This window comes from Takifugu rubripes, chromosome 3 (assembly GCF_901000725.2).
Source record: "Takifugu rubripes chromosome 3, fTakRub1.2, whole genome shotgun sequence".
In the NCBI taxonomy this organism is placed as follows: Eukaryota; Metazoa; Chordata; class Actinopteri; order Tetraodontiformes; family Tetraodontidae; genus Takifugu; species Takifugu rubripes.
The window spans coordinates 17,327,387-17,341,471 of NC_042287.1; the positions used below are offsets into that span (position 1 = coordinate 17,327,387).

Sequence of the window (14,085 nt, forward strand, 5' to 3'; positions counted from 1 at the left end):
GAAGCTCTGATGTCAGTCACGGCCCCAAAAGTGCTGACGTGCATTTTCTCTGCTCGTGCACCAGAGGTGTGAAGCTGCAGGAAGCAGCGAGCGCTGACGGTGGCGAGGAGCGGCCTCACGGCCTAATTCGCTCAATCAATGCGACCACAGGCGTGTGTTGTGTGGTTTGATGACGCAACTGTGAGGACCCACCGCCCTTCCTGGTGACGCCGGGGACAGCTGGTGTCGGCGGACCGGGGCGGCTCCTTCCTGCTTCCTCTCAGACTGGTTCCTCTTTGGGAGTTCCTACTGTAGAAGAAAAGTGAGTCAAAGCCAGATGTGGACCAGGATGCTGCCGAGGCCTCACGCTGGCTGAGTGGCCTCAGCCACACGACCTTTTGGGAAGCTGCCGTGACCTCTGTGACCTCTGTGCGCCTCGTTCTGCTGGCAGGTCTGAATGTGAGGAGGTAAAACGATGCCGACCCAATGAAGGGACCCCTTTTCTACCTGCGCTCCATCCTTCTGTAACCATGGTGATTTGAAGCCTCTGGACTGTTTAGATGACGTTTTCCAAGGGTGGAATCTTTAAAAGCTTCTCTGAATGTAAATTTGGGCTCCGTTCTGGGATAAAAAGGTTGAATAAATGGATAAAAATGAATCCAGCTGAAATAACGTGTGGCCAGAGGCGGTTGGGAGGCATGTCCTCCTCTTCTCTAATTCTGTGTAACGTCCACCAGCGGAGACGTCGGCGCCGCCGTGGTTGAAACGGACCGTCGTGAGGAAGGTGACAACAGGGTCAGTCCACATTAAAACAATCAAGCAAAACGCTGGTGACCTTTGACCTCATTTTTTGACCTCAAGCTTTTGTACCAAGTTTTCTTACGACTCAGCATTTTAAGATTGGGTAGTTATTACACTGTAATTACAGTTAATGCGACTTGAACACGTTAAGTCACGGAAGCAGGAAATCACATTCAGATCAAAATAAAAGCTTTAAAGTCACTCGGAGTGGATCTTTGATCATTTAATGAGAATCTTTGAGCGTCCGTAGCTACTCATGTAGCTTTGTTACACCTTAATGGGGGGGCGGGGGTGGAAGTGAAGGTTCTCTTAGCAACTACATTCTGTGAATGAGCAACTCCTCCACGTGGAGCAGACGTTTGTCCTCCGGAGCCTCTTCAGTTGCCCCAGACAGCTCATCAACCACCTGAGTCTGCTGATCCTTCACAAAGCCACTAAATCCTCAAGATCCCTGCCTGACCCCCCGAGCAGAGATCAGCCAGCTGGCCCACATCTACGTCAGAGCTCACTTAGGCTTCATCTGCTCTCAGGAACCTTCGGTTTTCCAGATCATCTGAGGTTAACACACATTTTAGCTTCTGCAGCAGCAACTTCTACACTCAAGCATCAACTTCCTGTTCAAGCAGAGGCTTATCTACATGCCATTACATATGTACTACCGTTTAAAATTGAGAGCTTCAAAGATCACGTGACGCATCTATGGAAACGCTCGGTAGCTCCACCTGCTGGCAGAGAGCAGCACTGCGCATGTGCAGAGAAACTTAAAGTAAAAAAATAAATAAAAGCATCGATTTAGAATGATTTATTTACATCGCCTTCACTCTCCATCCATAAGAACGTCACAGAAAGGCCTAACAGTTAAAAAGGTTAAAGACACAACCAGTACAAAAAGAACAAAAACCACAATGAGAGGTTTAAAGGGAGTAAATCTGTCATGGTTTGGACTTGATCCCTCCAGCAGTTTCAGATTTACCTTAAATGTGTGTTTCACAGCTGTAGTGGCGGTTAGACTGTCACTTCGTTGCATAGAACACCGGCCCAGGAAGCTCCTGTCGCCTCGGCTCAGCTTCCAGTCGCTGCAGTTTAAGGACACGAAGAGAAGGTGCAGCAACGTTGACAGGTAAATCCGGGCTCAGGTGCGTCTCTCCAGCTGCTCCCATTACCAACAATCCTTATTCCAAAAACACAAGTTATTGTGCCTTTTTCAAGGTTTCCAAGTCTGTTGGCAGGTTCTGAAGTGACAGCAGGGTCAGTCCTGACAGGGTTTGAGGACACGATTTCCTTCAGATGGAACTTCCTGCGGCTTTTAAAGCTGCTTCCTGAAAATCCGTTCAAACGTAGCGCTTCACATTGACTTCAGTGAATATCAGCCTGTCGGGACCTTTGAGGCTTTTCTGTTACAGATGTTCAGACTGCTGAGATAAATAAACTGCACCTCTCACTCAAAGCAGAATTCTAAGTATTGTAAAACTAATTAAAATAAACCTTTTGATCTTATAAAAACGGACACCTTATATAAAAGAGCTGTACAAATTTGTGCATGTTGACAGGTGAAGACGTGGCGTCCAGGTGTCTTCAGAACAGGTATTTCCGACAGGAGTCCGAGCCACATCGACATTCCACCCGAATCCTCTTTTTCGGAGAACTCGTGAGACCCGCGAGACCAAAACTGGAGTCCATTTTGGTGCTTTCAGTGTCAACTGGGTCAACTGGAAACACAGAGATTTGGTCTGAGACGGGTCCAAATAGAAAGATGAAAGGACAACAATTCAAACATTCTCTCATCAACGTGCACCCAAACATCTAAAATGACTGAATATTGTGTTGACGTGGGGATTCGGAGCTCTGGAGCTCCGTCCTGTTCCTCCGGAGCTCCGTCCTGTTCCTCCAGCTCCAGCTGTGCCAAACAGCCTCCACCCAGTCCGACAGAGAGCCTCTGCAGAGGAGATGCCAGAACATCTCCTGCTCCCGGAGTCGCGTCTGCAACTGTTGCCAAAGGAGCTTTAATCAAGTACGGAGGAAAGACGGGACGGCGGATGTCAGGGCGGGTTGGATGGACAACAGAAGTGATGGGCGGAGGGCCGCTGGTGGTCAGTGCCAAACATCTCCGCTCGCGTCCACAAAGGTCATTTCAGGGGCACCTTAGTGAGGCAGCTACCGTAATTTCCGGACTATAAGCCGCTACTTTTATCCTCCACTTTAAACACTGCGGCTTATTCATGGTTTTTTCGTGGCGCACTATGACAACTATTGTGAATCAGTCATTTTTACTGACCCTCATCAACATGGAAATACTAGAAGAAAAGCTTATGATGCGGCTTTTAAGTTAAAAGCGATCACTCGTGCGTGATCTTGGCATTACGGTAATCAATTGGAGAAGGTGGAGACGCCGCCTGAAGACCTGATCCAAAGCAAAAAGAGGACAAAAGCTTTTAAACATCGCAGGAGGCCCGAGCTTGAGAAGGTTCTGGAGGACTGGGTCAATGAGCTTGAGAAGGTTCTGGAGGACTGGGTCAATGAGCCTGAGAAGGTTCTGGAAGACTGGGTCAGCACACAGAGAGCAGGCGGCCGCGGTGCCACCGCCATGAAGATGAAGATTTTAGAGGTGAACATCGGGGAGTTTAGATTGTTCATTGTTGGAGTATAAAAGCATAAACAAGGTAATTAGTGTGTAGCTCAAACGTATATTTCAAGGCAGCTGCACTACAGACACGTTAGAAAAAAAAGCATTTACCGGTAGAATAGATTTATGTTGCTAAACGGATTAAATTAAAAGAAAAGTTCAAAAATCCTGACGTGATAAAATTTGGAGTTAAGGTCTCTGTATAAACACACAAGTGAAGAGAGTGTCTGTTGCTTCTGACCTGTCTGTCGCTCGTCAGTGACTCGTCTCTTACGATAATAAAAACATCCACCGGTACTGAATGTTTCCATCTAATTTTTCATATTACTACGTGGGACCTGCGGCTTATAATCCGGTGCGGCTTGGATAGGTACAAAATTGATTTTCTCTCTAAATTTAGATTGTGCGGCTCTTAATCAGGTGCGCTCTGCAGTCCAGAAATTACGGTACTTACTCTGCATCTTGTAATCGAAGGTCAGCTCCTCTCCTGCACGAATACTGCGCGTGGAAAACAAGGCGATTCTGGGGAGCCGCTCGTCGATGTTGTCAACGAACACATTAAATACCTGCAGGTTGGGATTACACTGCAAAAAGATGAGACTTAACACCCAGGAAGGCACCGACTGTTCACCTGCTGCCAGTCGCTCACTAGTCCTCTCACTAATCACGACCAAAGGAAAACACACACACACACACACTTTACTGATGAAGTGGGCGGAGCCTCACAGGAACGGGGGACGGTCGACACTCACACTGTGGTTGACGAAGTGGGAGACGTTGCCTTGGTGAGCTGCATCCACCGTGTACACGTCTTCTACGTAGTCCAGGTCAAACAGGTAGGTGGAGCCTTGGCGGTCGTACACGTGGCCTCTCCTCTCTGCTTCATCCGTGGAGATGATCTGGAAGGCAACACCGATCGTTTACGACCACACGTGCGTGTTCCCGTCTTACTCAAAGCTTCAGCCCCAGAATGATGCTAAATCTGTGGGCAGGTGTGTCACGAGGACTTAATTAAGCGTCTGCGTCTGCTTCGATAACGGGACCGTAGTTAGACGTGGGGCTGTCAGCCACTTGTATGACGTTAAGATGTTTCCCCACAAACCAGGGCAGGTGTGAACCGGGTCATGTGACAGGTGGCGGCGTACCTCTCCCACATACTCCATGACAAACGTGTTCTTCTTGATGTGCTGCAGAGTGCGGACCCCCCAGCCTCGACCGTTGTCAGTCTTAAAGATACACAGGTCGAACTGGATTCCCTTTTGGACCACCCTGTTTGGACACTCGGGGCCACATTTGCACTGCGAGTTGCACTCATATATGGGCTTCCCGGGCCGGATCCGGACCTGGCCCCGGTCGTTGTAAGCCATGCGGTGGAGGGAGGCGCCGGGGCAGCAGCCGTTGACGGGCTCCTCCCAGCAGCTGCTACACTCGCAGCCCACCGCCATCTCGTCCAGCACGATGCCCGGACCCACTCTGTAGTTGTTGATGTACGTGAAGTTCTTTGGCGGGCCCTCCAGGTCCACCTCATTCCGGACGAAAATGCGGCCCGGATGGTTGCGAGTCTGATTCAAGTGAGCTTCCCAGCGCTGAAGACTCAGGTGGAGTTTGGCTTTCTGGGTCAAGAAGGACACCGTCTCCTTATCCAGTTTTTTGGGAACGCTGTGTCTCTTGTTGCGCCTTAACATCTGATCCAGGTCCAGATGGAACTGCTTCATTAGTTTTGGGCATTTTAAGTTTTTCTTGGGTTCCCAGGAGTTTTCAGACTCGGGATATCCCTTCCACTTCACCATATATAACTCTGTGTCCTTAGAAAACAGTAAAAAGAAGTTAGTGACAGAGATTTTTCCCATTCTTTGTGTCACAATTGTTCTCAGCAACATTCTAAGATGTTGTAATTGCACCTAAAAGCATCATAAATTAACTATTTTGTCACTCAAACGACACCACTTCTGTGCTCCTCATAATCCCCGCCTCATTTCAGAGTTTCTTCCTCATTTTGAGGAACGCTGCACCCTTTAAAAACACGTTTTAATTTTGTGATAATGAGACATAAAACTGTATATTCCTGTGAATGTTTGAAGGCGCGAAGCCTCGGTGAGGCAGAGATAAACCAACTAATCACGTGTCTCACCAGCAACTCCTTTTACCCCCCACGGATGTGATATTATTCCCCAGATTTGGAATTATAATCGAGTGGCATAAACTGCTGTAACTCCTCGCTCTGATGGTCATCTTAGCTGCAGTCTGTGATTCCCGTCCTTTTAGAACAGCAGGAATGCAGAATGAATCTAAACTGCGATTCTGTAGTCGTTCCAGGGATTCTCCTGTTTTCCAGACATCTGAGGTTCTCAGTGCTGATTCTGAGCATGACTCTGCTCCCTGGTTAAAGGACATAAAGCCACGCAGTAATTAATCCAGGTAACTACGTCAGAGAGGACACCGGCTCCATTCGGGAGATTGTGGATCAAAAGGAGAAAATGCTAAGTTCCTTAATTCTCAATAAATGAAGCCTGTAAAGGAAGAAAAGTGGAGAAAGCAGCAGCGTGTTGGACTGCTGGTGTCCTACTTTGGTCTTCTTGTAGTCACAAAGGAATTCCACCTCATAGTGGTTGATGTTGGCTCTGCTGACGCCGAGGTCCCGACAGTGGAGCCTCTCCCTGCGGCACAGGTCCTCCAGCTGCTCCGGGGGCATCTTGCAGGGGACGCTGCACCCAGCAGCAGCCGCTTCTGGGGAGGAGACAGGCCGGTCAGTCCGACCAGGCTTCCCGACTAACCTGCTTGATCCCGAGCACTCGTGAGGAGCTTCGCGGTGGAGGTGCGGAGCTCGCAGGCGACAGCAGCTCCAACAAAGGCCCCGCAGACCCCGCACGGCCAGGCGGCATCGAAACGGCTGCGTGGCCGCGACCTGCGGAAGCCTCACCCGCTAAAGCACGCATGCTGCCGGGAAAGCTAAATATTAACTGGTTCATGAAGAGGAGCGCGATCAACATGCGTGGAACAGCATCCGACCTGGAAAAGCCTTCAAACGCAGGTTGCGCTTCATGTTATGTTGACGGCGCAAAGACACGCAAATGAAAGAAACTCGAAGCTTTGGGTTTAAACACTTGACATACCGAACCGCCAACACGCAAGTAACGAATCTTAAACATCACGTAAAGTGTTGGAGGCCATCGTTTGTTACCTTTCAAATTTTCCGCCATGTTTTTCACACAGCCGCCAAAATAGAAGATTTCCGGGGTTGGGCAGCTCCTCCAGCATGCACAAGGGAGCGGCTGCTGATTGGCCGACGCTCGTCGTTCAGCCGCCTCATTGGCTCAGAGCTGTCATGTGACCTGAGATGACGCCCGTCAGCCGGAAGACAATAAAAGGTTGGTCGAACGGATTTTGAGGTCGAGGTTTGCAACAATATAATCGTAAAACTGTGATAAATAGCTTGGGTTTATTCACATTCACAGATATTATAAGGTACACGTATTTCACAGTAAACTTCGTCCTGGGAGCATAAAGTAGCACAAAGAAAGTTATACAGATTGCTTTAAATGCTGCTCAAAGCAACTTTAAAGTTGAACTCTTTGTACTCGGTTACACTGCGGTGACCAGCACAGATCAGATGGTAACCTTGCCTCTGCATCCTCTTCCATCTCCTCTGTCCTCTCTCCCTACCTTCATGTATCCTCTCACTGCGTTCATACGTCCAGTCTGGGGTCCTCTCCAGATCCTTCCTCAGCATCCATCCATCCATCCTTCCTCAGCATCCATCCATCCATCCATCCATCCTCAGCATCCATCCATCCCCTAAGATATTAGACTTCCGTCAACTCTGATGTGGTGAATTTGACCCATTTTCTTTCCATGTTTGTCTTCATCCGCTGGCCAACGTGCACGCTCTGATGTGCATGTGCGGATCATTGGTACCACCTGGGAGCTTGTCTGAGTCCAGCAGGCCCAACTGAGCCAGAACCCTTGGAGAGAGTTTAAATTTCAGCTGAACAATATTAAAGGTTGTTGTTGAATGATTGAAAGAGTTTGTCGATGTTTTGGTCTTTTTAACGATCCAACGATTGTTATAAATGTGAGATTTAAGTTCTTAAAAGTCTGAGAAAATGACAACAGCACATAAAATCCAGTTCTGATCATTAAGTTCCAAATTTCTGACAGGAATTTAAGACTTGGTCTTTTATTCAAGGTCAGTGAATGAAACTGTGATCAGAGTGGATCACAGCACCAACGAGCAAATACCAGAGAAGAAGTGAAAGTGATGCTTCAGTGAAATGTTGGATCTGGCTGGAATCCACATTTTATTGTTTGTAATCCTGCAGATTTACTGACACTCAAATCCGTCCTCAACGGTGATCCAGATCCAGGCCTCCAGACCAGTTTTCAGGACTTGACGCAGGCCCTGGAAAGACCTCCATTCTTTTATTCTATTCTGCTGTAGTTCAGTCGTAGTTTCTCACACCACAGTGACGTCACTGGAGTTCTGCTGGGTCATTTCTGCTCTGACGCTGATGCGAGTCAGATCCAGATCCAGACCAGCTTCCTCTGTACAGCTCGGTTTCGTTGCTTCACGTTTGGCTCGAGGGAAAAAGAAACCGTCCAAGGGCTCGTGCTCGATCCTGCATAAGGCGTCTTCACCAGCACTGAAGAACGTGGGATTTGAGGCACCGGAGAGACGGCAACCGGGCCGGGCCTCCTCCGCCAGCAGCTGAAGCTTGTTTTGGGTCATGTGACTGTCTGTTTGAACAGCTCTGTCAGTCTGACACACGCTGATGGGCCCCTCCACAGCCTCCAAACTTGGCTCCACCTTACGGAAGGTGTGGCGAGCATAGAGGCCGATGCAGAACATCTCCACGATCACACAGTAGTGGTAGATCACTGGAGGGAGACGACAGGAAGAGCAAGGAATAAAGAACAACTCAAATTAGCAGGTGAAAGAGAGGAGAGGCCGCGCCTGCTGGGACCTACTCTGCGATCTGGCCACCACAGAGAAGGGAGGCGTGCATGGGATGACCTCCAAAGCCCCCATCGTCTCCAGGATTCCACTCTGAAGCCCACACAGCACCAGAACCACGATGATGCAGATGAACTTTGCTCTCAGTCCATAGCCATGTAAAGAGCTCTTAGTGGCTTTGTAAAAAAGAAGGTAGCCATAGAATGAAAGGAAGGTGGAGGCGCCGATGATGGCGTTCACGTACACGTTAGGGTTGACCGAATCCACCTGGAGAACAGAGCCAGTTCATGGTGCAGCTGCACAATCTGTGACACTCACACGCACATCAGGACGCGCCACTCACATCTCCGTAGTCGTACTGCTCATCCGTCCACAGGACCAACATGACAAAAAAGAGGAGGCTGCGCACGACCGACAGCTGCAGCACAGCCGCCACCATCCAACCGCGGCTGCCGCTGCACACAGGAGACAACCCACACGGGCCGGTCAGCACGCAGGAGACACACGACTCCCGAGGCTGTGCTGGACAGGTCTACCTGTTGATGGCCACCATAGGAAGACAGCAGCAGCAGCAACAGGGGAAAGGGTCTGGAGAAACCTGCTGTCCGGCCAGAGCTGCCAACATACGAGCTTTGCCCCCAAAGAAGTCCTCGATCAGGCCCATGAATTTGATCAAGGTTATGGAATGATACCTGCAGAACACAGCAGCAGCGCCGACCCGGTCAGAGTTCATCGTGAGGTCGGTCGCTCGACTTGATCAAACTCACAGCGCAGCCACGAAGTTACACAGTGATGATGAGCGCGGGACGAAGAGCGCCACCAGGGAGGTCACGGCCAAAACCTGCAGGAGCCAGAAGCGCACATGATTAGAGCGGCGCCACTATCGGGCCAGGACGGGCAGCGGTGTGTGAGCCGGACGCTACCGGGTACATCCCGAGTATCCACAGGTAGAACCATCGTCTTCGAGGAGAAGAGACGTGGCGCAGGAAAAAGCCCACCTCCTCCAGGAAGATCCCCAGTAAGATGACAGCCAGGCCGGCCGGGATGAGGAAGAGCCACAGTTCATCTTTTATGGCTGTCACACACACACGCACACACACACACTCGTGTTTGATGGCACAGCTGCTCATAAAAAGGTTTTAACGGTTGTCTCAACCAGCAAAGATCCACGTTTACTGCAGTTGTGTTTTTTAATCGGTCGGTGGAGGATTGCGACATCTTTACGGAGCCAAAACTATCTGGGGATGGTGGTTATGGCAGGAGAGTAACTAGAACTAACCCTTCAGCTTAAATAAACCCTTGCCTTCTTACATTTGTCCTGGTACGTTCACGCCTCTCCAGCCTCACTCACCACTGAAGATCTGGGAGGACAGCGGAATCTCAGGCCCAAACCAGCTGCAGTTGCTCCCTTTCCTCATTCTAACATCACGGTCGGACTCCCGTCAGCAGAAACACATCCAATCTGTCCATGAAGCCAACGGCACCAGATCAGGCCGGAGAACTTCCCACTGGACCTGGTGAGCTTCCGTGTTGAGCAGAGTGTGTGTGTGTGTGCAGGTGTTAATGATTGACCAGGTACAGCAGCAGCACAGGTGAGAGATCCAAGTTCATCCTAATCAACAGATTCCTCTTCACTCACGTTAGACAGAACATCCTTCAGCTTTCAGAAGGTTGGCCAGTTACCGCCTGCTGTGTCCAGCCCAGCCCAGTTTAGTCCAGTTTAGCCCAGCCCAGTTTAGCCCAGCCCAGATCAGTCCAGTTTAGCCCAGATCAGTCCCGTTTAGCCCAGCCCAGTTTAGTCCAGCCCAGATAAATCAACGATGGTTTAAACGTACTGAAGCATGGTGTCAGTCACGGCTGCAGTAAAAGTTCTAAACATGCTAAAAGACATTTAAAATGTGGTTTAGATCTTGATGATTTCCACCAAAACCTTCCAACATCTTTATTTATTATTCCAACAGATTTAATACAAAAGTAGAAAAAGCTGTAACAAAGTTCCAGGAACATCTTCACATCTTCCATCCTCAGTCGGACCCACCTGAGCACAGGTGAGTCGTGTGTGTCCGATCTGCTCACTTGATCAAGCGGTAGAAGACCCAGCAGGCCAGCACCACCCAGTGACTGGCCCAGTTGAGCTGGGCCCACCTGTGGATGGTGTGGCTGGCCCGGTAGCCCTGGAACGACAAACAACCAGCACGTCAAGCTTCATTTGTTCCCTCTGCTGAAGCCGAGTGTGACGTCATGGTCCTACTTCTTCTGCTTCCTGTTCATCAACTCCAGGATCAAACATGGATCCCAGGTAGGTGAGGTGAACGATGGCCAAGAGGCTGAAAACCAGGTTGAGCAACATCACCCAAAACTCCTGCAGACGGGGAAGAATCAACTTTAAACCTTCTCATTACTCCTCCGTCTCCAACAGCGATGGTGATGACGTGAGACCTGCTTGTGCTGATGGTGGCAGCCTGAGCTGCAGGGTCTGCTCAGGACACAGGCGCTGAAGATGGACGCCAGCCTCTTCCTCAGAACTACAGAGGAAAGAAATCAGCCTGGATCAAGTAGCTACAACAGACGGGCGAATAGCGTCAGACGACCATCCCGGAGAGCTGGTCGGGCAGCAGGCGCCTCAGCGCGGCCTCCCTACCGTGTTCAACATAGGTGATGAAGCCCAGAGAGAGAAGAACAGCTCCCAGGTGGAAACTCAGACCCTGAGAGGAACAAACCAGAGTCAGGCCAAGAAAGTGACCCTCGACCAAAAGTATGGAGGAGCATCATACTAACATGCAGCAAGGCGCTGGCCGTGTAGGTCATCAGGATGGCAGGAAAGGTGCCCAGTTTCATGGCATTTTTGAAGACATCTGAGGAACAGACAGAACACAGAAGCTCGGAACGTTTCAAAAGCAGCCACAGTCATGAGCCACAGAGGTTCAACGGCTGAAGGACTTCCAAGTCCCCAGCAGCACAGGAGAGGCCCTGGAAGGTGACATGATGCAGATGCTGTGGTGGCTTCCAGAGACATCAAAGAGAAGAAGCTGGTTCCTGGTGAAGCTGAGGTCGTTCATAAACTGCTTCAGTCCAAACATTAACTGTAACTGGTTTCACAGGTGGTGCTTCAGGTCTGCTGGGAGGTGAACACACAGGAAACCTACATGTCTTCAGCCACTGGGACATGGGAATGTTCCAGGACGTCACCACCAGCACCATGGAGCGCGGCATCTCCACAGCGAGAGGCTTCACCACACTCACATCCCTGCACAAGAAAAAGGCAGCTCAGGTCCACAGCAGCCCTTCAGCCACAGCCCTCTGAGCCCCACTCACCAGGAGGTCCGACCCTTCTCCTCAGTGGCGCCGGCTCCGGCCAGCATGGCGCTCCCTTCGCTCAGGTGACCCACGAAGTAATTACTGAAGTGGAAGGACACGGCGTTCTCATACGCGTCCAGCCACCTGTGGAACACCACACACATCAGCTTCTCCAGCCGCTCTCTGACCCGGTCCACAACAGGTCTCCATCTGGACGCCAGAACTTTGGAGGCAGCTGTATTCTAGGAAACGTGGGTCTGTAGAGGCTAATTCATGATGTTGATGATCTGTGAGCACCTCAGGCTGCATTTCATTAAAACAAAGGCTGGAATCTCACTTCTGTGTGACCGAGTTTCCCTGAAGTGGGACAAACACAGTGAAGAAGTACGGAGCCACGCAGGTGGAGACCAGCAGGCAGATCTGACTTCTCAGCAGGCTGAGGGAGGAGCAGCACAGCCAGCGGCAGCTCTGAGGAACAGAGATGGGATCAAAAGACTCAGGAATTATGGATCCCATAAGGAAACCAAGGAGGAAGCCTCACCAGAGCTCTACCTCCGATGGCATTCTTATAACTGGAGAAGCTGATCCAGGGTCCGAAGATCACGGTGCCCACAAAGAAAAGGTAACCCAGAAACTCAGCTGCGGAGGGCAGGTCAACCACAGCCCCTCTGTCCAGGTCAAAGCCCAAAGAGATGACTTTCATGGCCACCACCATCTGAGAGCCTCAATCAGATTCAGAGTTAGAAGAAATCATTTCATCTGAGTTTGTTGGAGTTCTGCTGTAACATGGATGAAGATCTGAGCTCATGAGATTAGCTGAGATTAGCTGCTCAGAATATTCACCTCTGATTTTATTCCAGGTCACAATGTCAATGAAATGCAGCTCTCTGAAATAAAACAGACAAATGGATTAATGCAACAGAAAAAACACAAAAAAGTCACCTGGATCTCAGAAAAATGCTTTTTCATCATTAAAATATCCCTCTATCTGTGGTCCAAACTGAGGAAAAGGGAACTTTGTGAGCTCAGTTGCTGGTGCAGCTCTGACGCCGCTGAACTTCATCTCAAACTCACCCGATGAGCAGGTAGAGGAGCACCACAGCGGAGAGGAGGAGGCCTCTGCTGCTGGAGCGCGGGCTCAGCAGGAGCACCAGGTAACAGAGGAGGCTCAGGAGCAGCACCCACAACATGTGCACATCAAAGAAGAGGAAGAGGGCGTACATCCCAGCCAGCAGCGACGCTACATGCTTCACTGTGGACACACAGCCTGACACACGATGCCGTCATGCACATTACAGGCGTTTTATCCACGGAGGCGTGTAAGAACTTCACCCACTGTTCTGCTTAAGCTGCACAAATCTTCAACGTTAAAAAAAAAGTGCTTATTTAGAGTTTAAACTGTAGCGTAAACAGATCATCTATTCATTAAAAACAGTTTGATATATGATATGAAGTTCTAAAAGAGTAAAAATGACATGGCAAAACTGTGGCGTGCACAAGTGTGTCGAAGGTGGTGTTTGATGGTGAAACGGTGTGTTTCCAACGTGGTTTTGAGAGGGTCACACACCCACATGAAACACACACTCAGTGGCAGGAGATGCTGGCGGGTGTGTGTCTCACCCAGTCTGAAGCAGAGTCTGCAGAGCAGGCAGAGCAGAAGCAGCTTCCACACCTGCTGAAGGCCCTGCTGCAGCGTGCTCACGCCACAGCTCTCGGCCAGCTGTTGCCATAGCAACAGCCTGGTGGACAGGTCCATCCTCTCATCAACCTAAGACAAAACCATGTTCGTTTTAAACGGGCCGAATGTTCCTAAACCGCTGGAGTAAATCGCTGCCAAATGTGAGACATTTTTATTGTGATCTGTTCCATAAAAATATAATTTCTCAGACAATGCTACATGTATCATATGTATCATATATTTTCCCCACAGTTCGAGTGTTGGATGCAGCCCTATAGAGCCATAAAACACACGTCCAATCTGCAAATAACAATCATTAAAGCAAACACTGCTTCGGATTTACCAAGTCTTAGAATAAAAAAGAGACGCACCCAAAGTTTTAAAACCTATTTGATGCTAAATCATCGCAGGAAAGTGGGAAAACAGACTCACGCGATCGAAACAGTCCCTGAACTATTCAGCCGAGGGCCGAAGGTGAACAAACGGACCCAAGTTCTCTCCTTCCATCACAGCAGCGACGCAACTTTCACGGATTCGTGTCTCTTTTTCTTCTTCGTGTCTTTTCTTCTTCTTCGTGTCTCTTCTTCTTCTTCTTTTTCCGTCTTTTTCTTCTTCACAGGTTGTAATCTTCTGACCTCTACTCTGCCCTCTAGCGGAGGGAAATGTCGCAGCTTTTATTATAAAACGCAAAAACAAAACAACAAAAAAGAATTTTTGCGGCTGATTTTAGTTTTGTCATCTTCCACTAAAAAACGA

General features: G+C 49.6%; 3 protein-coding genes and 1 long non-coding RNA gene across 8 annotated transcripts; 1 reads left to right on the top strand and 3 right to left on the bottom strand.

The window, feature by feature from the left end:
• Positions 1 to 1,567: 1,567 nt before the first annotated feature.
• On the bottom strand, positions 1,568 to 6,682 carry LOC101070634 (histone-lysine N-methyltransferase SUV39H1). Of its 3 annotated transcripts, none has more exons than XM_011619775.2 (6): positions 6,585 to 6,682; positions 6,003 to 6,130; positions 4,549 to 5,208; positions 4,156 to 4,302; positions 3,858 to 3,987; positions 1,568 to 2,489 (listed from the first exon to the last, which is right to left on the bottom strand). In XM_011619775.2, exons 1-6 carry the CDS (start codon positions 6,601 to 6,603, stop codon positions 2,356 to 2,358), a joined length of 1,218 nt encoding a protein of 405 aa, XP_011618077.1. In that variant the 5' UTR covers positions 6,604 to 6,682; the 3' UTR covers positions 1,568 to 2,355. The 3 variants fall into 3 exon arrangements, with proteins under 3 accessions (XP_011618077.1, XP_011618076.1, XP_011618075.1); XM_011619774.2 differs by having other exon boundaries at positions 3,858 to 3,969; positions 5,970 to 6,130; XM_011619773.2 differs by having other exon boundaries at positions 5,970 to 6,130.
• Positions 6,047 to 9,799, top strand: LOC115249078 (uncharacterized). Of its 2 annotated transcripts, none has more exons than XR_003887785.1 (3): positions 6,047 to 6,534; positions 6,617 to 6,771; positions 9,696 to 9,799. It is a non-coding gene; the product is annotated as an uncharacterized lncRNA (long non-coding RNA). The 2 variants fall into 2 exon arrangements; XR_003887784.1 differs by lacking the exon at positions 9,696 to 9,799 and adding an exon at positions 7,102 to 7,425.
• On the bottom strand, positions 7,565 to 10,082 carry LOC105418848 (organic solute transporter subunit alpha-like). The gene is made up of 7 exons (XM_011619782.2): positions 9,706 to 10,082; positions 9,278 to 9,429; positions 9,122 to 9,195; positions 8,891 to 9,046; positions 8,698 to 8,809; positions 8,369 to 8,621; positions 7,565 to 8,278 (listed from the first exon to the last, which is right to left on the bottom strand). Exons 1-7 carry the CDS (start codon positions 9,770 to 9,772, stop codon positions 7,857 to 7,859), a joined length of 1,236 nt encoding a protein of 411 aa, XP_011618084.2. The 5' UTR covers positions 9,773 to 10,082; the 3' UTR covers positions 7,565 to 7,856.
• Positions 10,083 to 10,240: 158 nt separating this feature from the next.
• LOC101068343 (protein-serine O-palmitoleoyltransferase porcupine-like) lies at positions 10,241 to 13,922 on the bottom strand. Of its 2 annotated transcripts, XM_003978446.3 has the most exons (13): positions 13,762 to 13,922; positions 13,272 to 13,419; positions 12,726 to 12,918; positions 12,495 to 12,538; positions 12,193 to 12,374; positions 11,989 to 12,119; positions 11,670 to 11,795; positions 11,501 to 11,601; positions 11,133 to 11,209; positions 10,996 to 11,059; positions 10,794 to 10,879; positions 10,606 to 10,716; positions 10,241 to 10,528 (listed from the first exon to the last, which is right to left on the bottom strand). In XM_003978446.3, exons 2-13 carry the CDS (start codon positions 13,405 to 13,407, stop codon positions 10,427 to 10,429), a joined length of 1,353 nt encoding a protein of 450 aa, XP_003978495.1. In that variant the 5' UTR covers positions 13,408 to 13,419; positions 13,762 to 13,922; the 3' UTR covers positions 10,241 to 10,426. The 2 variants fall into 2 exon arrangements, with proteins under 2 accessions (XP_003978495.1, XP_029689190.1); XM_029833330.1 differs by lacking the exon at positions 13,762 to 13,922 and having other exon boundaries at positions 12,726 to 13,010; positions 13,272 to 13,413.
• Between the last annotated feature and the right edge of the window lie 163 nt (positions 13,923 to 14,085).